The sequence below is a fragment of the Scyliorhinus torazame genome, chromosome 10 (genome assembly GCF_047496885.1).
Source record: "Scyliorhinus torazame isolate Kashiwa2021f chromosome 10, sScyTor2.1, whole genome shotgun sequence".
NCBI classification, from domain to species: domain Eukaryota; kingdom Metazoa; phylum Chordata; class Chondrichthyes; order Carcharhiniformes; family Scyliorhinidae; genus Scyliorhinus; species Scyliorhinus torazame.
Window position 1 is genome coordinate 170773696 of NC_092716.1, and position 27833 is coordinate 170801528.

Genomic DNA, 27833 nt, shown 5'->3' on the forward strand with positions numbered 1-27833 from the left:
GGAGGGAGCAGCGCCTTACCGTATCTGGGTGGATGAAGCTGTCAATGCTCCCAGAGTCGAAGAGGCAGGTTGTCTCGTGCCCATTGATCCGCACGGCCATCATGGATTTAGTGAGGTGATGAGGTCGAGACTGGTCGAGGGTGATGGAGGCGAGCTTCGGAAGGTGGGTGGGCTGCTCGAGAGTAGCGGAGGCTAGCGTACAACTGGGTGAGCAGGGGTTTGGGAGGTGGCGGGGTGATTCCAAGATGGCGGTCCCCATGGGTCGCACGTGGCGGGTGCCGTCGAAGATGGCGGCCTCCACAGGTCACATGTGGCATCGAAGATGGCGGCCCCCACGGTTCGCACGTGGCAGGTGGCGTCGAAGATGGAGGCCCCCACGGGTCGCACGTGGCAGGTGGCGTCGAAGATGGCGGCACCCACGGGTCACACGTGGCAGATGACGTGGTCGATGGGGGCAGTCCAGACAGGCAACTTGCAGCGCTGCTGCTGCTGGGTCTGGAAACTTTAGGAACCGGTCGGGCCTGGCAGACTTTGGTGAAGTGGCCCTTCTTTCCGCACCCGTTGCAGATCGCTCTCCGTGCTCGGCAGCGTTCTCTGGGGTGCTTACCCTAGCCACAGAAGTAGCATCTCGGACCTCCGGAGTTGGCGGATTGATGCGTGGCACAGGCTTGCGACGCACCCGAATAAGGTGATGACGGTGCCCACGACGTCCACGAGAGTGCCGCGTGGTCAGAGGCGAAAGCATCCATGTTATGGAAGGCCACTTTCAGCGAACTCGAGAGCTGCACTGACTCTTGGAGGCCGAGTGTACCCCCTTCTAGCAGGCGCTGGCGGATGTAGTTAGATTTTATGTCAGCGACATAGGCGTCCCTGATCAGCAGCTCCATGTGCTGGACATCCGATACCACCAGACAACTACAGTTCTGGCCGAGTACCCGCAAGGCATGCAGGAATTCGGCTTGCGATTCTCCGGGGCGTTGACGCCTCGTGGCAAGGAGATGCCTAGCGTACACCTAATTTCCTGCCTTTACATACTGCCCCTTCATCAGCGTTATCGCCTCAGCATACAAGGCAGCATCCCTGATAAGGAGGAAACCCTGCGGGCTTACCCGGGTGTTGAGGACTCAAAGCTTGTGGATGTCGGTGACGGCGTCGACGGCAGATTCGAGGTAAGCTACGAAGCAGCTTAGCCAGTGCTCGAATAGCGCAGTGGTGTCGGGTGCTTGGGGGTCCAGTTCCAGGCGATCAGGCTTGAGTGATGCATCCATCTTAATCGTTTAGCTTATTAAATTGATGAGACATCAGTTATAACAAAGACAAGTTGTGGAACAAAACTGTGGCTTTAATAAGCTAAACGAGAACCTGCTGGCAACTGATCCTGAACTGGGGCAGGGCCAGTGGTCGGCAACCTTTATACAGAGCCTGAGGGGAGGAGCCACAGGCGGAACCAGCAGAGACAACAAACAATATATACAATACAGTAACAGTGGTTTACCACAACCCTTATCATTAAGAGTACGTTGCTTCTGTCTTCACAAAGGAAGACATGAATAATGTACCGGAAGTTCTGAGAAACAAAGTTTTAGTGAGGAGCTGAAGGAAATTAGTATTAGTAAAGAAATGTTTTGGGTGAAATTAATGGGATTGAAGGCGGATAAATCTCCAGGGCCTGATATTCTCCAACCTAGAGTACTTAACAAAATGGCCCCAGAAATGATAGATCCATTTGTGGTCATTTTCCAAAATTCTTTGGACTCTGGAATGGATCCTACAGATTGGAGTGTAGCGAATGTAACCCTGTTATTCAAAAAGGGAGGTAGAGAGAAAACAGAGAGCGATAGACCAGTGAGCCTAACGTCGGTAGTAGGGAAGTTGCTGGAGTCCATTATCAAGGATTTCAGAGCACAGCATTTGGAAAGCAGTGGTGCAATCAGATAAAGTCAGCTTGGATTTACGAAAGGAAAGTCATGCTTGACAAATCTACTGAAATTCTTTGAAGATTTAACTAGTAAGAGTTGACCAGGGAGCAGCAGTGGATGTGGTTTACTTAGACTTCCAGAAGGCTTTCGACAAGTTCTCACATAGCCTGTTAATATGTAAAGTTAAAGTGCATGTGATTACGGGTAGTGTCTTGAGGTGGATAGAAAACTGGTTATCAGACAGGAATCAAAAAGTTGGAATAAATTAGTCTTTGTCTTGGTGTCCCTATCTGAGGGAGGATATTCTTGCTATGAAGGGAGTGCAGCGAAGGTTTACCAGGCTGATTCCTGGGATGGCGGGACTGTCATATGTGGAGAGACTGACTTGCTGAGGATTATATTCATTGGAGTTTAGAAGACTGAGAGGAGATCTCATGGAAACTTTAAAATTCTACAATAATAATCTTTATTTGGGTCACAAGCAGGCTTACATTAACACTGCAATGAGGTTTACTGTGAAAATCCCCGAGTCGCCACACTACGGCGTCTGTTCGGGTACACTGAGGGAGAATTCAGAATGTCCAATTCACCCTACAAGCATGTCTTTTTGGACTTGTGGGAGGAAACCGGAGCACCCGGAGGAAACCCACACAGACACAGGGAGAATGTGCGCAGACTCCGCACAGACAGTGACCCAAGCCGGGAATCGAACCTGGGTCCCTGCTGCTGTGAAGCAACAGTGCTAACCACTGTGCTACCATGCCGCCCTAACAGTATTAGACAGGATAGATTCAGAAAGAATGTTCCCAATGGTGGGGGAGTCCAGAACTAGGAGTCATAGTTTGAGAATAAGGGCTAAAGCTTTTAGGACTGAGGTGAGGAGAAATTTCTTCACCCAGAGAGTGGTAAATCTGTGAAATTCGCTCCACAGGAAGTAGTTGATGCCAAAATGATGTATAATTTCAAGAAAGAATTAGATATAGCTCTTGAGGCTAAAGGGATCAAGGGATATGAGGGGAAGGCGGGATCAAGGTATTGAACTTGCTGATCAGCCATGATCATAATGCATGGCGGAGCAGTCTCGAAGGGCCGAATGGCCTCTGCCTGCTTCTATTTTCTATGTTCCTAAATTTCTATTATTAGGTCACCTTTTATAGGTACATAACTTATTACATTCTTTTGTCCTTACCTTTAAATTAAGGTTATTAATTATATTTCTTTAGTAGTTTCAAATAAGACAGATCTGCAATGTTGGAATGTACGTGACTATGGAAACAACAGAAAAAGACCATTGGCAGTAAGACCTTGATCCATCAATTCATACAAATAGTTGGACCACAGCCCAGGAACTAAGATTGAGCCTCAGTTATAATTTAGTAACTATTAGTGAATTAGTAGTTTTACCACAAGATTGGTCTTTAAACTTCCACAGGCTATGTATGTTCCAAAAGAGATTTTATGTTGAATACAAAGTCTTCTTACAAAACTTAACTGAAAGTGTAATGACAAAATAGCTGCAAAAATGTATTCAAATCTGATAAGAAGAAACTTTAGAAACCAAAAGTCTTACAAAATATAAAGTTGCATGGCTAAAATAAGATTAAAAGAACATATTGAACAAGTTCATTGTTCTATGATCAAGATTAACGACGCAAAATGGACAAGGACCAATCAAACTAAATTAAAGAAAATATCGGTCAATCAATGGGTGACAAGATCCCATTGTCACGTGCAGAGGGCGGGTGTTGAACCTTCCCCAAATGGAGTATAAAAGAGAAATGTTGTTGCAATTGTACAGGGTGTTGGTGCGACCACATCTGGAATATTGTGTCCAGTTTTGGTCTCCTTATTTGAGGAAGGATATGATGGCTTTAGGAGCAATTCAGAGGAGGTTCATCAGATTGATTCCGGGGATGAAGGGGTTGACGTAAGAGGAGAGATTAAACCGTTTGGGCTTATACTCGCTCGAGTTTAGAAGGATGAGAAGGGATCTGATCAAAGTACTGGCTTTGACCGGTTCAGGCTTGGAGAGCCGAAGGGCCTGTTCCTGTGCTGTATTGTTCTTTGTTCTTTGAGGTGTAAAAAATGCGAAAAAGGACTGACAAAGTAAATGTAGACCAAATGCTCCCTCCTCTGGGCTAGAACAAGAGGTCGCAGATATAGGTTGAGAGGCAATAGATTTAAAACGGAGATGAGGAGGCACTACTTCTCGCAGAGGGTAGTAAATTTGTGGAACCCCATGGTGCAGTGGAGTCCAAATCATTAAATGGCTTCAAGAGGGAAATAGATATATTTCTGATTTTTTTTTAAAACGGGTTAAAGGGATATGGGAAACAGGTAGGGAGGTTAATTTGGACCAGGAAGAGATCAGCTATGAACTGATTGAATGGTGGAGCAGGCTCGAAGGGCTGAATTGCCTGCTTCTGCTCCTAATTCCCATGTTCTTATGTTTCAAAGGTTAAAAATCCCATCTTCAGGGACACCATTAGTTAGCCATGTTCGGATTGAAGATAGTTATCCAAAAGAAGGAAGAAGATGCACGTTTCATGGAACTGATCACCCATCGAAAGTCATAAGAGGTCTTTTGGATATGACGAGTATCCTTATGTTCTTTTGGTTATCTACTTGAAATTAGTTAAAGCATAGAAAGAAGACAGAGCATGATACTTATGAGAAGGTTTGATTGCACAGTTATATGATTCTTCTATATTTCGGTGTGATTCTATATTATAATTGCATGGTTCTCTATTACAACTCCGTACTAATTTATATTTTTCTTTATATCTGAAGAGTCTCGCCTTACCCTTGTGGGTTTAACGTCTCGTTCGAAACCTGAGAGTTAAAATGAATTACCAGTGAATTGGGTTGATTCCAATTGGAATCCATCCAAAAATCAACAAGCACCTGTCACACTTCACGTAGAGTTTTGCAACTTGTAGCAACTAAAGAAGCACCAGACACTTGTAGAATTACAGCAACAACCAGAAGAATTTAACTAGCAATTAACCTGTAAGTAGTTAATGATTCCTTTAAATAGAGCTGGCGGAGGATTCTTTCTCCTGCTTAATGCATGTGAGCTGTGCTTGGTAAAGAGGGATATCAGCTGGAATGTTGAGCTCCAAAATTAGGTTGCTGACATCAACTTATTGTCACATGCAAGCTCTGCATATGCCGGCAGACAATAGCTGCACATGCCCTGAAGCCTTCACCAAGATGCAGTCCAATGCACTTCACTGCATTTTGTTAACTTCAGCAATTTAAGTGGCCATCTTCGAGCTTTCCCCATGATTGAGGTCCTCAATGGCGAAAATTACACTCATCAAGAACTGTCAACCATCTGTCGTCCCACTTAAATGGGAGGGGTTTTGTCACCGCGAAGAGACTGATGTGGGGCCTTCCCAGATTAAGTGGGATCAGCTGCCATATTTCCCAATGCATTGGGCTGTGTAGCCACCTGAGTTGGCCACTTTCCGACTTAAAATGGAGAACCGCAAAGGCTGAAGGGAAATTCAGCCAACACAGGCAAAGACTAGCAAATACAGAAATCATGTGTATTGAGACCTGTAAGGAACCAGACAGCACTGAAACCAGCAGCCATCTGCATAGTAATGTAGCAGCCATCTACATAATAATGTGCGATTCCCAGGCACAATGGCTACAGTTAAGGAAACAAAGCCAAGGCAAACTCCTCGGCACCAGCAGGAGCCAAGACAAAGGAAGGCCAACGGACACTTAGGACCGCCCAGCGATCAGGGAACCGCTCCAGCATTGGAGAAATTGATCCAAGTGATCGGTAAGTAGTCCAATCACTTAGAACCAGGTACGGGGTCAGCCCCGAAGGGCGGGAAGCCCCTGGGGACTATAAAGTAAAGCCCCCAAGTTCAAATCGTCCTTCTTTGGCAGGGTCACTCAGCAACTTGAACCAACCCTTGAGAGTGACCTGTCGTGTTGCCTCCAACCAAGTAAGTCTCAAGTCAATGCTCGCTATGAGATAGGCGCTCCTAGCTACCAGTCCATACCAGCTTTTGGATCCTGCAGACTCAGGATCTGAACGAAAGGCCATTTGTTCCCCTGACCTGGTGGGCCAGTCCAAAGCTAAGTATAGGCCTGTTAATTATAGAAATAGCCTAGAAAGTAGAGTTTATGCATGAGTAGCGATTTACTGTGTATACTAAATGTGTTTTGATTTGAATCTTACTAATTGGTGTATTGAGTTATTGATCATTACTTGAACTTGAACCTCGTGGCGGTATCATAAAGATACCTGGCGACTCTAGAGCAAAGGTTATAAAACAGAGCCAATTGAACGAACCAAAAGTTAGCAACAGCTGCATTAAATCCAGTCCACTATCTCTCTCCATTTTTTTGTTCTTTCTTCATTTTGACACAAGGTTATCCTGGTACTTCACCAAAATGTACTCTCTGCCACCTTCACAAACACATATCGAAGGTGCATATCTGACTGGCACACAAAGCAAAATCTTACTACTGTGCTTCCACAGCCACAAGTGGAGACATCGGTATGATTCCAAGCTCTCACTTTTATCAAAACAGAGACAGAAAACCCAAGTAAAATAGAGAATTAAATATCATTCAGAGTACCAGAGGTTGGAAACATCTGGCTTGACTGAAACTGTTCAATAGTTTCAGTCTTTGGCACGGGCTCTGAGGTCTGTTGGATAGAGGTGGTCCAGGGTTCTCACTGCAGTGCTTCATTTTAAATTTGGTTTGCAGACCCTAATCCATCACTTAAACTCAAATGAAAATACTATTATATTGTCAGAAACAGTTTTCATCATTTGTACTTACATCAGTACAAGCTGACATTCCAGCAGAGGAAGAGGCCCAGCAGTCGACTGTCATTTTTTAAACTTTGACCCAAATAGGCCACCACTGAGGGGCCTCGGCTATTTTGCAGATGCCAAATGGAGCAGTCCACTATAGATGGTGAATTTAGAATGACTGAACAAGCATTGAGTGAAATCAGAGAGGTAATGTTTGCAATCATCTGTATACCAATGTTTGCAGCAGCCTCACTAGCTACTAATATAATAATATCCATAATAGAAACAATAAGTGTTGAAAGCATGACAACTAGAATCTAGGAAGAAAGGTAATTGTTGTCATATCATGCCTGCATGCCATTGTAATCTAAAGGTGCTCAGCAGGGCGTGGGTTAACATGGGACTGGAGAATGGCACCGCCCACAGTATGATGTAGAGAATCACATGGGAAGAGACTACAGGGAAAGAACAGTCTGGGGCACCACTCTAAGGAAGCCAGCCTGCACGGTGAACAGAAGCAAGCATGATAGTAACCTGGGATCTGTGAATACTGAAAGACTAACAACTAGCAGTTCATATTTAAATATACAAGTCATAAGATCTCATTGAGACATCCAAGAACCCATAACATTCAGTGGCAGCAAACAGCAGCATATTCCGACCGTGGTGTAATACCGTGGCAACACTTCATCGCAATTATATGCAAAATATTTATTAGCACTCTCAGATTTTGCCTGCCCAGTTGCGATTGGCGAGTTTTATTTTGGATTTCAAGACTTCCTGATATTCTTGTTACTAATACCAGAAATAGGGGGCGAAATTCTCCCCCAATGACGCGATGTCCGCCGACTGGCGCCAAAGACGGCGCCAATCAGACGGGCATCGCGCCGGCCCAAAGATGCGGAATGCTCCGCATCTTTGGTGGCCTAGTCCCAACATTGAGGGCCAGCTGGTGGAAATGGCGTTTGTTGCCCCGCCAGCTGGCGCGGAAATGCGGCGCATGCGCGGGTGCGTCAGCGGCCGCTGACAGTTTCCCGGCGCATGCGCGGGAGCGTCAGCGGCCGCGGAAAGTTTCCCGCGCATGCGCAGTGGGGAGAGTCTCTTCCGCCTCCGCCATGGTGGAGGCCGTAGCGGAGGTCGAAGGGAAAGAGTGCCCCCACGGCACAGGCCCGCCCGCGGATCGGTGGGCCCCGATCGCGGGCCAGGCCACCGTGGGGGCACCCCCCGGGGTCAGATCGCCCCGCCCCCCCCCAGGACCCCGGAGCCCGCCCACGCCGCTTAGTCCCGCCGGTAAATACCAGGTTTGATTTACGCCGGCGGGACAGGCAATTTCTGGGCGGGACTTCGGCCCATCCGGGCCGGAGAATTGAATGGGGGGTCCCGCCAACCGGCGCGGCCCGATTCCCGCCCCCGCCCAATCTCCGGTACCGGAGACTTCGGCGGGGGCGGGGGCGGGATTCACGGCGGCCAACGGCCATTCTCCGACCAGGCGGGGGGTCGGAGAATGACGCCCAGGATATCTTTTGACAAGCACAGTTAGGGAGTCTCATCAGTAAAGGCACCAATCTGAGTCTTTTCTCTTCATTACCTGGAGATTCAGGGTCAAGTAATTCCCAGATTGAATGGAACTGAACGATTGCATGATTGTTCTTTAGAGTTATTTCTCTGAGAATCTCAGCAGTATTTCCTGTGATTACAAATTGGAGTACCATCAGCCTCAGATTTCCATATTGAAGCTGAACCTAATAGCTGCTTTTCTGGCCTTGAGATGATCAAGTCCAAGAGTGTGGCGGATGGATTCATTACAGCAGTTGTTGCATTGAATTGGTCATGAGAATAATTTGAATGCACCATATTCAAACTAGTAAATGCTCGAGGCTAATTGTTGTGACAGGTTTTCGGTCATTTTATGAAAGAGAGCATTGTAGCACCACACTGTGCTTTGTGAAGTAGGAAATAGGAGTAGCCACATACCTACACACCTCTGTCCATCGGTGAGCAACCCGTAGCCGAGGGGGCATATGCACTTGAAACTCCCCATAGTATTAATGCATCGGTGCTCACAGAGTGTGTGCCCATGTATTTCACACTCATCTACATCTAAAGTCACAGAAAAGCACAGAAAATGTCATTATATTCAGAGATGTAACCACTACTACAGACAACATCAAAAATTAGCATTTACTACACATTATCGTCAATTATTCCTGTAATAATGCTAATTATGAGTACTCACCACACTAGCCATCAATCTTGTTAAACTAATACACTGATAATTAACATTTAGCGAAATAACCACTAACACAGCACATAAAAATTATTTATAATTAACAATGCTAAACACCAACAGTTACTGCAGCAATTAACACTTCCAAAATAATCATTAGCATTCACAGTATTAATCCACACAGGCCACGGTAAACACTAACACGAAGCAACACCACTACTCAAATTATCAGCATTTACTTCAATAATCATTCAAACTCATTAATGTGAGACCTTTCAGAATCTCAGGATATCCCAAACTGTTGTACAATAATGAAGTATTTTTGAAGTGAAATCACGATAGTAACGTAGGGAAGACAGCAGCCAATTTATGCACAGCAAGATCTAAATTATAATAACTTTTAACACAATAAATAACAATTAATACATTAATTAACACTTAACATTTACTATAACAGCCATTAAAATTTACAAGGTTAATGTTGTAATAACTTCAGAAATAAGAGCAGGATGCTAGGTCATCTGGCCCTTCAAGCCCACTCTATGATTCCACAAGATCAGGTTGATCTCCTCAACTCCACAGTCCCGCGCTATCCCTAGACCAAGCATACAAATATTACATATTAGATGTGATTCCGCGTTTGGACAACATTTGCTAAACAGTCCTGAGTCTGTTAAGAATCACACTGTCAACCAATTTAATATTATCAGTCAGCCTCGCAGTGTAGCTCACATATAGGGGCGAGAAGCTACAGATATTCACATACAGGGCCCTGTCCTTTGCAGACAGAAGGAACATTTACACACTTTGCGCCTTTTTCTACGAAACAAAATAGGTGACAGAAAAATGCCTCGACCAGAGTCAGCCTGCTAGGTTCAAATTTAAACAAAGCTTGGCAGTTAGCTGTCAGTCATCAGTTAACTGGTGCATTCTCCATGGCAATACCTCTACCTACCAGAATCCACTTGCCAACTGATTGGCATTCTTTTCTTACAAAGTATAAATTGTTTCCTTTTCAATTTGTTATTCTTGCAAATTGCCCTGATGGGTGCAAGGCAGAAAGTTCAACGGTGTGTCTGTCTCAGCAATGTTCGAGTCCTGTACTACCAAATGGCTACATCATCCATAAGCCTAGGCCTTTGAGGCTACCAAGGAAATAAATTCATTGAAGTTATTAATGGCCACATAAAAGATAGCCCAATGGCTAAATGTTTGCTTGTTACTGTAAGATGTCATTTTGCGTTTTTAGTTTTACATTTAAAATTTCAACTGCCCTTGTTAAACTATTCTCAAAACATTTTGCAATTTCATTGTTCATTTTTTCAAAACATTTTGGAAGGTAATTCTGACTGGTCAATCAGGATGTGGAGATGTCGGCGTTGGACTGGGGTGAGCACAGTAAGAAGTCTTACAACACCAGGTTAAAGTCCAACAGGTTTGTTTCGAATCACTAGCTTTCGGAGCGCGGCTCCTTCAGATTCACCTGAGGAAGGAGTCGTGCTCCGAAAGCTAGTGATTCGAAACAAACCTGTTGGTCTTTAACCTGGTGTTGTGAGACATCTTACTGTGGTCAATCAGGATTGCTTTTCATGTAGCTTATAACTGTTTTCCTTGCTTTTAGTTTGTACATTCTGATGTCTTCACATTTGAATAGTTGTTCTTTTATTTGTCATAACTAAGAAAATGTGATGGCAAAAGTGCGACAGACATGAAAGGCATGCGCAACACATTACTATACTGTAATGTTTTTGCTGAGCTGTGCACCTCACCAAGGATTGGACTGTTCTGACTATTTATCATAGGCCCCCATCTTGTAACATACCTTTACAGGATAGACCATCAACAGCAAGCGAATAGCCATTGTCACAGGAACAAAAGAAGCTCCCTACTGTGTTAGTACATGTTTGCTGGCAGATTCTCTGACTGTTGTCTGAGCATTCATCCCAATCTGTTAAAGACACAAATCAGCAATGTCATATCAAGCACTGCCTTTAAAGTTTGTGATAATTAAAGAGGGTACAATATAGCCGTTTTGTTCAGTGGCTATGGTGAGTGTATGCGCACGGGTGTGTGGAGAGGTAAGGGGTTCATATGTTACATATTCAGGAGAATTTAATTGGGGTTGCCTTATCAAATCACAACAACATGAAATTAGGTTTATCAAACATGATTAACAACATTAAAAATAAGTTCAACCTCAAGAAAGTTAATGCAGCCTCCAGTGAAGGCATATAAATTAAACAGATTCTTCTGTTTAAATGCTGGTAGGCCAGTTCTTTATATTATTTTTTATTAGAGTTTTTCCATTTTTACAAATAACACAACAAACCCTCAAAACTAGCGCAGTACAGCATAAATGCTTTCCTGTACATGAATGCAGAAAAATACAGGGGAACACCAACACAGTTCGTTCAGCTTAAGCATTAAACTTGGTGCTTCCTTTTATGTAAGGAAAATCAATGAACTGACAAACTAGAGAATGGGGGAGAGGAGGATAAAGCCATAAAAACATGGTAAAGCCTTCATGTGTAGCGATTGCTCATACAACCAATGAAATTTCGGAAAAGATTATCATGTCCCGTTTGGGGGGTAGCAAAACATACTTCCCCCAACTCCAATTATACCAGAGGCACCAGTGACACATTATAATGTATGTTTCTAGGACATGAGACCTGCCTTGACCTTTGCAGGAGCCAGTTAATAATTCTTTAACTCCAACACAAAGAAAAATACTTCAGAACATCTGCAGGTATTTCACATTTAACCTCAAGACACAACAAATCCCCAAAATCTAGTGCAGTACAGAATGATCATTGTTCCACATAAACATAGAGAAGACCAGCAAATATTCATTTAACTGGCTCAGATTGTCAATCATTCTGATTGCTGTAGTTGGCATCTCCTTACATACGAAAAATGAAAGAATAAAAGGATCCCAAAATGAGCTGGAAGTCTCAGAATAACAGATTAAAACCGTTGGCACATGCCACCATGGTGCATGCCTTCCCCCACAGGACAACAAAGTCAGAGCTACACAATATACTGGAACCCTTATGGGGTAAAATAACCAACCAATCAGGACCTAACTCAGCATCCCAAGACCTCCAAGCAAAGGAAGGATACCCCAGAAAAATGGGAACAACAGGATACAGCCATTGGTACAAGACTTGGCAGTGTAGACTCTCGTACACAGGAGCCAGTATGCCAGGATTCTTACGCTATGCCAAGATTCACAACACAACAGACCTCACTCCTCTCTAGCCACATCCGAGGAACCGTTCAGGCCCCACCATCACAGGAAAACGTAAATAATTTTCCACCAAGGAAACCCCATCAACAAGGAGAAGAATAATCGTCATGCCACCTATCAACTGGGTATCTCACAATAAAATACAACTCCCCTCCTCCCGCCAGGTTAAGAGACACCCCTTGGAACCAAATATAACAAATTACAGCCTGTATCAGCACCTCATCTACTGTAAGGGAGGAAACCCTAGAGAAGAGGAACACCAGGATTAGTCAATAGACGTCCAACATGGTATGGCAAAGTATTTTCGCAAAAAGGATACCATGAACAGAGCAGCATAACCTCATTAGAAACAGGATACTGCCCCCTGCACCCCTCCCCCCCCCCAACCCCTGCCCCCAGGGTAGCCCTAGCCTCAAGAAGGTGGACATCTGGGAGCCCCTAGGGTAACCTACTCCTCCATCCAGCTTGACCTCCAACCGAAGAAAGACTCCAACAACGCTGAACCGACGCACTCAAATTCACACTCCGGTCCCGCAGCCAACAGGATACCACATCCCAGCGAAAGAAAATGTTAAAGACAGTAGTCCAAGAGCCCTCAAAAGGGGGCACCTCGGGTGACAGCCACTAAATGATGAACCATCCACCTAGATCCCGATGGGTGGCGAAGACCCATCATGTCCGGCCACCTCCAACCCTTCTTGACCAACTCAGAGAACAAGGAAAAATAAGACTAGTGGTTGGGGTCTCCTATCAATGCCAGCCCATGAAGACCGGATACAATGTGCTCCATCGAACTCAAAACGGCCAACCTTCAAATCGAGAATGTGAAAGCATGACAGCCAGTTCCAAATTCGGCACGGAACTCATCCCCCGCTCACCTTGGGAGACCAGGTGCACAAATACTCCTTCTTTGGCCCCATCTCCTTGAATCAACCAGGATGTTCTACATACCATGCAGCCAGATTTCAAAATTCTGAAGGTGAGCCCCACCGAGGAAACTGCCCCACGACTGGCAGGATTCTCTTCTCCGCTTCATCCATTCTCTTTAGGATATCTTAGTTCATCAATGTGAGCACAAATAATCTGTGCCATGGAGCTGAGACCACCATCCACAACTTCACTCCAATGGCAGCCATCATCTCAACGCCAATGGCACTGCTGAAATGTTCGCCTGCTCACCAGTGAAACTGCCATCACGACCTAGGCCTCACCCCAGCCATCTCTGACCACCTCAGTCAACCAAGAATTCTTTTGATGTAACTTGGTTCCCCAACAACAACATTTAACCAGGATCTTCCAGGAAAATAGCACATATCATACATATCAGAATCAAATAATTATGGGTTGTACATCAGGATAGAAAAAGACAGTCAACTTTGTTTAAAAATTAATTTTTACGGGATGTGGGCTTCACTGGCTAGTTTTCCATCCCTAATTGCCCTTGAGAAGGTGGTGGTGAGCAGCCTTCCTGAACTGCTTCAGTCCATGTGGTGTAGGTACACTCACTGTGCTATGAGGGAGGGAGTTCCAGGATTTTGACCCAGCGACAGTGCAGGAACAGCCATGCATTTCCAAGTCAGGATGGTGAGTGACTTGGAGGAGAACTTCCAAGTGGTGGTGTTCCCAGGCATCTGCCACCCTTGTCCTTCCAAATGGTAGTGGGTTTGGAAGTTGCTGCCTGAGGAGCCTTGGTGAGTTTCTGCAATGCATCATGTACATGGAGGGGTGACCTGAGACAAACAGACTTGGGATGAAGGGTGTCTGCAGGCCTTACCCCAATGGATTTAACCCAGGACAATAGCTGATTTCAAACAGCTACATCCATAGGTAAACTGGTCTGGGCTAAAGAGGACTTTGTAATCGTGTAACCATGGGGATGTACAATCCCTTCGATTCTCCCAGAAAAACTTCCATAAAATCAAAACATTCACCAACAGACCTATATCACAACACTGCAATCTTCTGAAACTTTAAAGGACATTTATCTATGATTCGTGCTTGGATCCAGATCTTTAAAAATCAGTTTTGAATTATCCAGACAGGTTATGGGACTGATCTGTTTCCAACCCCTCGTTTAGAATTGAAAATGTCTGCTCCCTGAGCTTCATCAATGACCACCATAACCATACAAGCAGGGGTATACCAATTTTGATTTTAATCAAATGTGCATTAATATCGCACATTTCATGACCCCAGGATATCTCAAAGCACATTACAGCCAATTACGTACTTTTCAATTGTAACCCCTCCTAACCTTTTGGACACCAAGGGCAATTTATCATGGCCAATCAACCTAACCTGCACATCTTTGGACTGTGGGAGGAAACCGGAGCACCCGGAGGAAACCCATGCAGGCACGGGGAGAACATGCAGACTCTGCACACACAGTGACCCAGCCAGGAATCGAAACTGCGACCCTGGCGCTGTGAAGCCACAGTGCTAACCACTGTGCTACCATGTTGCCCTTAAGTACCGTTCTATCGTAATGTAGGAAACAAAAAAATAATTTGCACACAGCAAGTTCCCACAAAACAGCTATATCCTTAATGCATCAAAAGGAATAAATACTGCGGGCGGGATTTTCTCAGCCTGGGGCCGGGCTGGAGAAACCCCGCGACCGGCGCGAATCGCTTCATGCCGCCCCGACGCCGGTCAGCGGCTGCTCTACGTGGCCGGCCCGCCGATTCTCGGCCCGAGCAGCCATTGAAAAAAAGTCGAGTCCCGCCAGCGCCATCCACGCCTGCTCTCAGCCGGGGTGGGAATTCAGCGTGGACGGTCGGGGGCCGCCTGTGTGGGGGGGGCCTCCGATGTGGCCTGGCCCGCGATCGGGGCCCACCGATCAGCGGGCCAGCCTCTCTGGTTGGGGGCCTCCTTTCTTCCATGCCGGCCCCTGTAGTTCTGCGCCATGTTGCGTCGGGGCCGGCGCTTTGAAGGATGCCACTGCACATGCGTGCACTGGCGCCGGTGCCACTGCGCATGTGCGGATCCCGCCGCACCCATTTGACGCCGGGATCAGCAGCTGGAGTGGCGTGACCCATTCCACTGCCATGCTGGCCCCCTGTAGTGGCCAAAATTGATGATCCTGGGGCCGTGTTGACGCCGTCGAGAAACGCGACGGCGTTTCCGACAGCGTCAACACTTAGCCTCAGGATCACAGAATCCCGCCCTGCGTATCTACAATCTCGCCACTGCCTTTGCATGAACACTGGTTTTTAATGGTATTGTGGTCCTAACCTGGATTTCTAACACCACCTTAATCACAATCGACAGCTATCTTAATCAAGTCACAATTTCTGGTAGTATACTAAAATTCATTCAGCACTTATCAATATGAATGTAGGTTTCTAGTCGCTTTGCCGTCTGAACCTAGATTTCTAGCCAGATCTGTATGGATCATTTGCGGCCGTTTATTTTTGCTGCCTGCCCTGTCTATCATCATCTGCTTGGCCCCAAGTGGTTTTATATTGCATAAATCATGTATGTCATGCTGAGTCATAAGTGAAGAAAGGCCAACAGGAATCAAATCCTGCAGCAGTCTAGACAACTAGGTAGATTGTACAGAATCCTCTGGAAATTGCCTTAGACCAATAGTTAAGGTTCATAATGAGTGAATCGATTGGTATAGTCATATCTCGTGAACATATCAGAAATGGACATATTGAAGGTGCTCCCCAGTGACTGTTCAGGGTTAAAAAGAGAAAATAGATGATTCTTGTCTGTAAGAAAAGACAATAATCTGGAGCTGATGTTGGAGCCACACTTTACTGTTGCACTTTCTAATTGTGTCATTTTAAAAACCCAATCAGAATTCAGAAGGGAAATATGAGCAGTAAATGACAAAGTCAGCAAAAAACAGACCAGGTGAAGCCAGGCAAACTCCAAGCAACTAAAGAAGTAATAAAGTGAAGGGGAAAACTTACTAACAAAAATAAATTAATTCAATCAGTTCACAAAATTTGTGAAGTTAGTTCGTCTGCTGAAAAAGTAACTGGGAAAAGTAACACGGAGGGTGGCACGTTGGCACATTGGTTAGCACTGTTGCCTCACAGCACCAGAGGCTTGGGTTCAATTCCGACCTTGGGTGGCTGTGTGGAGTTTGTCCTTTCGCCCAGTATCCGTGTGGGTTTTCTCCGGGTGTTCCTGTTTCTTCCCAGAGTCCAAAAATGTGCAGGTTAGGTGGATTGGCTATGTTAAATTGCCCCTTAGTGACCAAAAGGTGAGGATACAGGGAAGGGGCAGGGCGTGAGCCTGAGGAAGGTGCTCCTTTGCAGGATTGGTGTGGACTCGATGGGCCGAATTGCCTTCTTCTGCATTGTGGGGATCCTATGAATATATAATATTAAAACCTTATGAAATGTAATTAATACTGAATAAAATGTTCATCTTTGCTCATGGAGATGTCACCATGACGTAAATATTTTTGGGAGCATTAATATTAGCCTGGATAATGGATTGATTAATGGACTGGAAGCAAAGAGTCGGGATAAGACCATAAGGCCATAAGGCATAGGAGCAGAATCAGGCCACTCGGCCCATCAAGTCTGCTCCGCCATTCAATCATGGCTGATATCTTTCTCATCCCCATTCTTCTGCCTTCACCCCATAACCCTTGATAAGCAGGGCATTTTCAAGTTCTCAGGCTGTGACTAGTGGAGTACCTTTGCAACCTATGTTAATGGCTTGGACAAAGTAATGCACCAAAGTTTGCTGTTGATAAAAAAAACTAGGTGGGAATGTAAGCTGTGAGGACACAAAGAGGTTGTAAAGAGGTATGCCACGCCGAGTGAGTGGAGAACAAGGTGGCAGGTGAAGTATAATGGTGGGGAAACAGCAGGTTATTATCTTTGGTAGCAAGAACAGAAAAGCAGAATACTTTTTAAAAGTGTGATATTTGGAAATGTTAATGTTCAGGAGGACGTGGGTGCAGGGGTACAGGGATTGCTGATGAACACCATCAGCCAACATGCTCACTGACCTGCCCAAAGGTCTTCCCAGCCCATGGAGTTTCCTACCTACCCTCCATGTTTTTTTCTGATTCATATGTGAGATACGAGGGGCCAGAGTGAAAGCGAACAAATTGCTGGTGGGATGGGGTAGGGAGGCAGCAAAGAAAGAGAGGAGCAAAAGAAAGGAAGGATCAAAGGAGAGTAAAATAGGGGAGGAAAGAAAGCAAGTAATGATGTCCGAGTTATAAAAAGATTTTTTAGCCATTTCCCTCATGCTATTGTTCATTGACAGTTAGAGGTCTGGTGCACAATTATGGCATCTAGATACGAAGAGTGGATCTTCATTGACATAGTTTGCTCCTTTAAACTCACTGCTCAGAAATGGGATGTCCAGATAATTGTAAATTATCATTTTATTTACTTTTTAAAAATAAATTTAGTGTACCCAATTACTTTTTTCCATTGAAGGGGCAATTTAACGTGCCTAATCCACCAACCCTGCACGTCTCTTTGGGTTGTGGGGGTGAGACCCATGCAGACATGGGAGAATGTGCAAACTCCACTCAGAGAGTGACCGGGGGCCGGGATCGAACCTGGGTCCTCAGCGCCGTGAGACAGCAGTGCTAACCACTGCGCCACTGTGCTGCCCATCATTTTATTTACATGTATTTACATAATTTAATCTACATTTATTTACATAAAAATAATCATTTATGAGATAAAGTTTTCAATTCATTGCTGCTCACCGACTGGTCTATTCTACACCAAGTGCAGAATGAACTACTGTTGCACTGAATATCTGCCTAATTGTGCCACTAATAAAGATTATTATCTTCTGTCTATTTCCCAAGGCATGCTACCTTAACCCCAACTTTCGTTCCCATTTTTATCACTCCAGTTATTGGTTTTAGCAACTTCGGACTTGGACTATATTCCAATTTACTGCAAAATGATGGTGATGACGTGGAGCAGGTACGCTGTTGTCCAGAGAAAGGGAATGAGGTTGACATTTTTGATAAAGACATTTCACCAGAGTGCAACATTGACAGGAACCTGTAACTTCAAGATTGTTTTTCTCTTCTTGTGACCAGGAGTGTGCTATCAGTATTAGATATTTTAAGGTCAAATCATTCCATACGCAGTTTTCATTTTTCCCTCCTGCCTTTTTGTCTCATCCTTTAGATTGTGCATGTCATTCTCCCATGTCTTTTATCCTTGTAAATTAGTTTGTCCTTTCTAAATTCCACCATCACCTCATGTCTAACCTTACGTATCATTTAACAGTTTTCAATGGAAGAGTTTGAAGTCATTCAATCTTCAACCTTCTCCCTGAGATTGGCATTGTTGTTTCTGCACTCCCCTTCCTCCTTTGTTCTACCAACCTTTTGAAATTTTTTGTTGAAGAATGCACACAGGGCCAGCCACCGCACTTCACAAATCCTAACTGAATTGCTGTGTACTTACAGAATTCCTTTTTATTTCAGGTTCCTTACATGGGGCGGGATTCTCCGACACCCCGCCCCCGCCGCCCGCCGAATTCTCCGAAGGGTGAAAAGTCGGCGGGGCATCAATCGCGCCGCCCACCTCGGAGAATGACAGGGGCAGGCGCGAGACAATGGACTCCGGGGCTGCCCATATTCTCCCGGCCGGATGGGCCGAAGTCCCGTCGGCGTAATTCAAAACACCTTTTTAACGGCGTCAACCAGTGCTGATGGTTGACGGCGTCCAGCGTGGAGGTAGGTCACGGCCTGGGGGGTGGCCGCAGGAGAGGTGATGGCATGGCCGCAGTCTGTGTGTGTGGGGGAGAGGTGTGTGTGGGTGTGTGTGCGGCGGGAGGGGGGGGTGAGTGGGGTGGGGTGGGCTTCGGGGGAGTGCTGGCGAGGGGGACGGGGGGGGTGAGTGCCGGGGACGGGGACGGGTGAGTACCGGGGATGGGGAAGGTGAGTGCCGGGGACGGGAGGTTGAGTGCCGGGGACGGGGGGGGGGGGGGGGGGGGTGAGTGCCGGAGACGGGGGGGTGAGTGCCGGCGTGGGGGAAGGGGGGAGATGAGTGCCGGGTACGGGGGGAGGGGGTGGAGTGAGTGCTGGGTACGGGGTGGGGTGAGTCCCAGGTACCGGGAGGTAAGTGCCGGGGACGGGGACGGGTGAGTGCCAGCGACGGGGGGATGAGTGCCGGAGACGGGGGGGTGAGTGCCGTAGACGGGGGGGGGGGGGTTGAGTGCCGGGGACGGGGGGGTGAGGGCCAGCGACGGGGATGGGGGGGATGAGTGCCGGGTACGGGGGGATGAGTGCCGGGTACGGGGGGGCGGGGGGAGTAAGTGCCGGGTACGGGGGGGGTGAGTGCCGGGTACGGGGAGGTATGTGCCGGGGACGGGGGGGGTGAGTGCCGGGGACGGGGGCGGGGTGAGTGCCGGGGACGGGGGGGGGTGAGTGCCGGGTACGGGGGGATGAGTGCCGGGTACGGGAGGGGGGGGGGGAGTAAGTGCCGGGTACGGGGGGGGTGAGTGCCGGGTACGGGGAGGTATGTGCCGCGGACGGGGGGGTGAGGGACGGCGATGGGGGGGCTGAGTGTCGGGGACGGGGGGATGAGTGCCGGGCACGGGGGGGGGGGGGTGAGTGCCGGGGACGGGGGGATGAGTGCCGGGGATGGGGGGGTGAGTGCCAGCGAGGGGGGGTTTGAGTGCCGGGTACGGGGGGGTGAGTGCCGGGGACGGGGGGGTGAGTGCCGGGGACGGGGGGGTGAGTGCCGGGTATGGGGGGGGGGTGAGTGCCGGGGACGGGGAGGTATATGCCGGGGATGTGGGGTGAGTGCCGGGGACGGGGGGGTGAGTGCCGGGGACGGGGGGGGTGAGTGCCGGCGAGGGGGGGCATGAGTGCCGGGTACGGGGGGATGAGTGCCGGGTACGGGCGGGGGGGGGGGAGTAAGTGCCGGGTACGGGGGGGGTGAGTGCCGGGTACGGGGAGGTATGTGCCGCGGACGGGGGGGTGAGGGACGGCGATGGGGGGGCTGAGTGTCGGGGACGGGGGGATGAGTGCCGGGGACGGGGGGGGGTGAGTGCCGGGTACGGGGGGGGGTGAGTGCCGGGGACGGGGGGATGAGTGCCGGGGACGGGGGGGGTGAGTGCCGACGAGGGGGGGCATGAGTGCCGGGTACGGCGGGATGAGTGCCGGGTACGGGCGGGGGGGGGGGGGAGTAAGTGCCGGGTACGGGGGGGTGAGTGCCGGGTACGGGGAGGTATGTGCCGCGGACGGGGGGGGTGAGGGACGGCAATGGGGGGGCTGAGTGTCGGGGACGGGGGGATGAGTGCCAGGGACGGGGGGGGGTGAGTGCCGGGGAGGGGGGGGGTTGAGTGCCGGGGTACGGGGGGATGAGTGCCGGGGACGGGGGGGGTGAGTGCCGGGGACGGGGGGTGTGAGTGCCGGGGACGGGGGGGTGAGTGCCGGGTATGGGGGGGGTGAGTGCCGGGGACGGGGGGGGGGTGAGTGCCGGGGATGGGGGGGTGAGTGCCGGCGAGGGGGGGGTTGAGTGCCGGGTACGGGGGGATGAGTGCCGGGGACGGGGGGGTGAGTGCCGGGGACGGGGGGGGTGAGTGCCGGGGGTGGGGGGGGTGAGTGCCGGGGACGGGGGGGGGTGAGTGCTGGGTATGGGGGGGTGAGTGCCAGGGACGGGGGGGGTGAGTGCCGGGTACGGGGAGGTATATGCCGGGGATGTGGGGTGAGTGCCGGGGACGGGGGGGTGAGTGCCGGGGAAGGGGGGGTGAGTGCCGGCGAGGGGGGGCATGAGTGCCGGGGACGGGGGGGTGTGAGTGCCGGGGATGGGGGGGTGAGTGCCGGCGAGGGGGGGTTGAGTGCCGGGTACGGGGGGGATGAGTGCCGGGGACGGGGGGGTGAGTGCCGGGGACGGGGGGGTGAGTGCCGGGGACGGGGGGGGTGAGTGCCGGGTATGGGGGGGGGGTGAGTGCCGGGGACGGGGAAGGGTGAGTGCCGGGTACGGGGAGGTATATGCCGGGGATGTGGGGTGAGTGCCGGGGACGGGGGGGTGAGTGCCGGGGAAGGGGGGGTGAGTGCCGGCGAGAGGGGGCATGAGTGCCGGGGACGGGGGGATGTGTGCCGGGGTCGGGGACGGGGTGAGTGCCGGGGACGGGGGGGGGGTGAGTGCCGGGGACGGGGGGGTGAGTGCCGGGTATGGGGGGGTGAGTGCCGGGGACGGGGGGGGGTGAGGTGCCGGGTACGGGGAGGTATATGCCGGGGATGTGGGGGTGAGTGCCGGGGACGGGGGGGTGAGTGCCGGGGAAGGGGGGGTGAGTGCCGGCGAGGGGGGGCATGAGTGCCGGGGACGGGGGGATGTGTGCCGGGGTCGGGGACGGGGGTGAGTGCCGGGGACGGGGGGTGTGAGTGCCGGGGACGGGGGGGGTGAGTGCCGGGGACGGGGGGGGGAGGGAGTGCCGGTGCGGGGGGGGGGTGAGTGCCGGGGGGGGTGAGTGCTGGCGAGGGGGGGGGTGAGTGCCAGCGACGGGGGGGGGGGGGTGAGTGCCGGAGACGGGGGGGTGAGTGACGGAGACGGGGGGGGGGGGGGTTGAGTGCCAGGGACGGGGGGGTGAGGGCCGGCGAGGGGGACGGGGGGATGAGTGCCGGGTACGGGCGGGGGGGGGGGGGGTAGGGGGGAGTAAGTGCCGGGGACGGGGGGGGTGAGTGCCGGCGACAGGGGGGGGTGAGTGTCGCGGACGGGGGGATTAGTGCCGGGGATGGGGGGTGAGTGCCGGGGATGGGGGGGTGAGTGCCGGGGACGGGGGGGTGAGTGCCAGGGGACGGGGGGGTGAGTGCCGGGGACGGGGGGGGTGAGTGCCGGGGACGGGGGGGGTGAGTGCCGGGGACGGGGGTATGAGTGCCGGGGACGGGGGAGGGGGTGAGTGCCGGGGGACGGGGGGGGGTGAGTGCCGGCGGGGGGGGGGATGTGTGCCGGGGACGGGGTTATGAGTGCCGGGGACGGGGGGGGTGAGTGCCGGCGAGAGGGGGGATGTGTGCCGGGGACGGGGGTATGAGTGCCGGGGACGGGGGGGGGTGAGTGCCGGCGAGGGGGGGGGATGTGTGCCGGGTACGGGGGGTTGAGTGCCGGGGACGGGGGGGGGTGAGTGCCGGGTACGGGGGGGATGAGTGCCGGGGACGGGGGGGGTGAGTGCCGGCGACGGGGGGGGGGGGGGGGGTGAGTGGCGGGGGACGGGGGGGGGGTGAGTGCCGGGGACGGGGGGGGGGTGGTGAGTGCCGGGGACGGGAGGATGAGTGCCGGGTACAGGGGGTTTGAGTGCCGGCGAGAGGGGGGATGTGTGCCGGGGACGGGGGTATGAGTGCCGGGGACGGGGGGGGTGAGTGCCGGCGAGGGGGGGGATGTGTGCCGGGTACGGGGGGTTGAGTGCCAGGGACGGGGGGGGGGGGGGGTGAGTGCCGGGTACGGGGGGATGAGTGCCGGGGACGGGGGGGGGTGAGTGCCGGGGACGGGGGGGGGGGGGGGGGGGGGGTGAGTGGCGGGGACGGGGGGGGGGTGAGTGCCGGGGACGGGGGGGGGGGGTGGTGAGTGCCGGGGACGGGAGGATGAGTGCCGGGTACAGGGGGTTTGAGTGCCGGGGATGGGGGGGGGGGGGGGTTGAGTGCCGGGGACGGGGGTGAGTGCCGGGGGAGGGGGATGCGAGGGCAAGGGAGTTTGTCCGCCTGGCCAGGTGCCATCCTCCAACAGTCACACCCATGCAACCCATGCCACCTGGGTGGGGGAGGGGGGTTACGGGCAATGATGACATGTCGTCATGTTTTTTGATCAGCCAGCGATGTTGGCCGCCATGGCGGGCAGCCGCTATTCTCCATGTTGTCCTGGAGGAGGAGCGTGCCAGAGAGGCGGCGCAGGCTGCCTCAGTGGAGCATGCCGCAGAGGGGCAGGCGGCAGCCGCCCAGGCTGGAGGGACACCCGCCTGTCAGGACGAGGAGGAGGAGCAGGGGGAGCATGTGGTGGAGGAGGAACACGAGGAGGGGGAGGAGGACGTCGCGGCACCATGGCAACGGAGGCACCCGAGGAGGCCCCGTGTGTACCGGCCCCGGATGTCGTACCAGGACCTCACGGACAGGGAATGCAGGAGGAGACTCCGGATGAGCTTGGAAACCGTGGCACACATCTGCCACCTGCTGGCACACCTGGCACCGCGTGTCCGTCAAGGTTACGGTGGCCCTGACCTTTTATGCCACGGTGTCATTCCAGGCACCGAGTGGGGACCTGTCCGGCATCTCGCAGACATCGGTGCACCGGTGCATCCGGGCAGCGACAGATGCCCTATATGCCATTGCGCACCGCTAAATCCGCTTCCCTCTGGACCGGGCCAGCCAGTATGCCCGGGCCGTGGGCTTCTCTGCCGTGGCCGGGTTTCCCATGGTCCAGGGCGCGATCGATGGGATGCACGTCGCCGTGCGGCCAGCTGCAGATAACAGGACCGTGTTCACCAATAGGAAGGGGATCTATTCCATGAACATCAAGGTGGTCTGCGATCACCGCATGATTATCCTGCACGTCTGCGCCCGGTACCCGGAAAGTGTACATGACTCATACGTGTTGTCGCGGTCTTCCATCCCCGGCATGTATGAGGGACGCCACCCCCGGCTGAGGGGCTGGTTGCTGGACGACAGGGATTACCCGTTGCGGTCGTGGCTGATGACGCCTATATAGAGGCCACAGAATGACGCGGAGAACCGCTACAATGATGCCCATGCAGCGACAAGAGGTGTGATAGGTGCTTTGGCGTGCTCAAAATGCGTTTCAGGTGCCTGGACCTCTCTGGGGGTGCCCTCCAGTATCCGTCAGATAGGGTCGGCCGCACCATTGTGGTGTGCTGCGTCCTGCACAACATAGCCCAGCAGAGGGGCGATGTGCCGCAGGCAGAGGAGGGCGGAGTGGAGGAGCAGCAGGAAGAGGCGCAGTCCTCCCCAGATGAGGGGGATGGGGGCAATGGTCAGGGCAGACGGGCTAGACATGGGCGGGTGGCTGTCCACCGTTACCAGCTGGGCCAGCGGGCACGGGACAAGCTGATAGCCGCCCGCTTCACTTACTAGAGGGCGTGGGAATCGGCGAGTATGGCCACATACCGCACACCATGGCAACATCCGAACACCCTCACCACCCCCCCCCCCCCACCCATCCACCCATTCGGAACCCTCACTCCCCCCCAAACACCGGCATGCACACCACCCCTCCTTTGCAGATCCACCTGCGGCATGACGGCCGGGCTCTCACGGGCACCAGTGGAAGCGTGTCTATTGCAGGCCATGGAGGATGATGACAACCGGCTCTGCAATGAGCTCCTGGCTCCACATCGTTGGACAATGTCTGACCCATGGCCACAGTACCACCATCCACCCAAACCATCCCTGCATGCGGCTGTGACACTGCAGCGCACGGTCCCGTCCTCTGCCCGGGGGGATGGTGAGGGCGGCCCAGGGGGAAGGGGGCAGACTCACCTGAGGCCGACGTAAGACCACCCCTCACACACACAGGCGCTCAATGTACATGACACCCCCGCACGCTTCGGACAGAGCACAAAGACAGCTTCTGTAGGTGTTATAGCGATTTTAACAACAGTGCATACACGTGCCCTAGCCCCTAAAACTCGTCTGTGCCCTGCACCCGTGTCAACTTACTCAGTGTCTAATTGTTTGGCCTTACAGGACCTTTGACTATGCCTAGATGGTTCCACAGACAGTACAGCAGAACTGGAGGTGGACTCCTGCCATTCCTGCCCTCTGACTCCGGATCCCTTTGGCGGCCGTTTCCTGGGGCGTCCTGGCCTAGATGGGCCAGGCTGCGGCCCGGGCAACTGGGATGGCGAGCTGCCAGCCTGTCCTGCCCGTTGCCCACGCAAAGCACCTGGGACGGAAGGGGGGGGGGGTGGCGGGGGGGGGAGTCCGAGGTGCTGCAGTGTTCCTGGACCTCCCCTACAGGGGGACCAGGGACGGGCGCCAGCAATTCCTCCTCCCTCGGGGTGCCCAATGGCCCCCAGGCCTCTACATGGGTCAGCGGTGTGAACGGACCGGCCATCCGCGCCCCTCCGACACCTGGCGCCGCCAGTCCTGGAGGCCCGTGCTGGTATCGACAAGAGTCTGCAGGTTTGCAGCCATGGAGCTCAGGGAGTTGGCCATCCTTGTCTGCGACTGTGCGACGCCGGCTAGCACAGGGGCAATGGCGCCGATGCCCTCAGCGATGGCCTGCTGAGTCTGGGCCATGGCCTGCAAGGATTGGGCCATTGCCTGCTGAGACTGGGCCATGGCCTGCTGAGACAGGGCCACGGCATTGAGCGCCTCTGCCATTTGCCGCTGGCGCTGGCTCATGGCCTCCTGTGAGAGGGCAGCCATGTCCTGGGCCACAGACACCGCCTGCACGGAAAGCCCCAGGCCTCGCATACTGCTCCCCATGTCTGACACCGTCGCACCCATTGCCTACACCGCAGATGCCACCTGTGCGGTGTCGGCCTGGGTGGCACACATGACCAGTACCACTCCCAGCTCCTGGACGCGGGTGGACTCCTCCACCTGCGACTGCAGCCGCCGCAAGCCGGCCGTCACCCTCTTCGCTCGTCTCCGGTTCGGTGGTTGCATCGGATCTGTGTGTGGGTGTGGTAACTCCAGGAACCCGGGATCCATCTGGGCAGCAGATGTTCGCTTGCGCCAGGATGCCCTCTGACCTCCAGGCCCCTCTGCTGCTCCTACCTCCACCTGCTGTACCAGGACAGCTGTGTTGTGCGCACCAGTGAGTGTACCAGACGCCTCATCACTCAAGTGCCCAACCGTGGTGAGTGTTTCTGCGATGGTGGAGGGTGTTGGTGACAGCAGTGGCGTTGTGTCGTGCGCATCGTCCGACTCTGAGTCCATGGCACTTTGGGGTGGCGGTTCGTCTCCACCCATCCAATTTGTGTCACTGTCCTGTATTTCGGTTTCCTGGGTAGGGGTGTCCTGGGTAGGGATCTCCTGGGTAGGGGTGTCCTGGGTAGGGGTGTCCTGGGTAGGGGTGTCCTGGGTAGTGGTTTTGTGGCTCGGCTGCGACGGGGGCCTGTGGCTGCCCCCCTCGTCGTTGGGTGGCACACGCCTGCGTCGACGCACCCGCACAAGACGGGGGCGTCATCTCCCTATTGCTCCAGGTCTCTCCGTCTCCCGTGGTCGCCCTGGGGCATCCTGCGGGCGTCGCGTGCCAGAGGGTCCAGGTAACTCCGTATCCTGTCGTCGCCCTGGGGCATCCTGCGGGTGACGCATGCCAGAGGGTCCGGGTATCTCTGTATCCCGTGGTCGCCCTGGGGCATCCTGTGGGCGGTCGGCAACTGCGGGGATGGATGCCTCGACGTTTGCTCCTGCAATATACAATGAAGCATGCATGGTTAGACACGCAGGCGGTGATCAGGTGATATGTGGGAGGGGGGATATGTGGGAGGGGGGATATGGAGGAGGGGGGATATTGGGGATATGGAGGAGGGGGGTTATGGGGGAGGGGGGATATGGGGACGGGCTGTCGGTGGCTCATTTGCTGGTGGGCCCACGACCTCTGCATCGGCAACTTCCCGTCCTCAGGTCCGCCAGCCAGTTCCAGGGCCCTTTCCTCGTGTACGGTGAATGGGCTCTCATCAGCTGGGCCCCCTCCAGTCCTCTCAAGCTCCCTATTGTTGTGTGCGCACTTCTCCTGTGGGGGGCAGGTGGGTAGCAGGGGTAAAAGGCAACAGTGTTAGACAGGTATATGAATGCACGCCATCGGTTGCGCGTATAGTGCAGAGGTTAGGGATTGGGTTGGTTTCACCTGGGGGTGTGCCGCACATCAGGCAGGGAGGGGGGGGGGGACTCACCCTGGCTGCCCTGACGAGGCCGTTCACCTTCTTGTGGCACTGGGTGCCTGTCCGTGGTGTCAGAGCCACAGCGCTGACGGACTCTGCCACCTCCCTCCACAGACGCCGGCTGAGGCGTGGGGCGACCCTGCGGCCGTGCCCGGGATACAGGGCCTCCCTCGTCTCCTCCACTGCGTCCACGAGCGCCTCGTTGTCGCGGTCCTGGAACCTCGGGGCTGCGCGGCGGGCGGCCATCTTGTCGGGTCTTCCAGGGTGGGGGGTGCGCGTCTTTTGAGCGATCATGCCGTACGGTGTCACCGTCCACGTCGGGTGACGCCATCGCGAATGGCGTCACGCCGCTGCTAGCCCATTCGGGGCCGGAGAATTTGCGCTGTTTGGGGGGGCCCGATGCCGATGTCCTGGACATCGCGCCAGTTTTCGGAGAATCCTGCCCATGTTCAGTATTGTCTATTTATTTTATAAAAATCCATTGGGTTAATTATCTTTCCAAATGGTTTGGAGCCAAAGAAATTAAGAAATTCTTTGACAATGTAAGGGAATACAAGGCGCAACTTGAATTGACAAAATCTTACTCATGACACAGTAAAATCTGTATCTTGATACTATTTTATAGTATACTTGTGCAGAAGAACACAGTATCCACTGGAAAACAAATAATCTAAAGACTTTTCACTTTCACAATGTTGATCAATTTAATGGTCACATATCTTTCTAAACAAAGCTCCATCACCAATGATTGCATTAAAAACATGGATAACTTATCATACAGCATAATGTTAATATGCAGTTAGCCACATCTTTTGAACTTGCCTGTTAAAAGCTTCCCAACTCCAGAATAGCTTTCTCCC

General features: G+C 52.4%; 1 protein-coding gene across 3 annotated transcripts in view; it reads right to left on the reverse strand.

Annotated features, from left to right (window-relative positions):
* LOC140431033 (von Willebrand factor C and EGF domain-containing protein-like) overlaps positions 1-27833 on the reverse strand; it is a 633994-nt gene that overhangs the window by 253492 nt on the left and 352669 nt on the right. For all 3 annotated transcript variants that reach the window (XM_072518932.1, XM_072518933.1, XM_072518934.1), the window contains exons 10-11: positions 10753-10878; positions 8678-8803 (exon numbers count right to left, since the gene is read on the reverse strand). In XM_072518932.1, coding sequence (XP_072375033.1) covers positions 8678-8803; positions 10753-10878 — 252 coding nt within the window. The remainder of the gene's footprint in view (positions 1-8677; positions 8804-10752; positions 10879-27833) is intronic.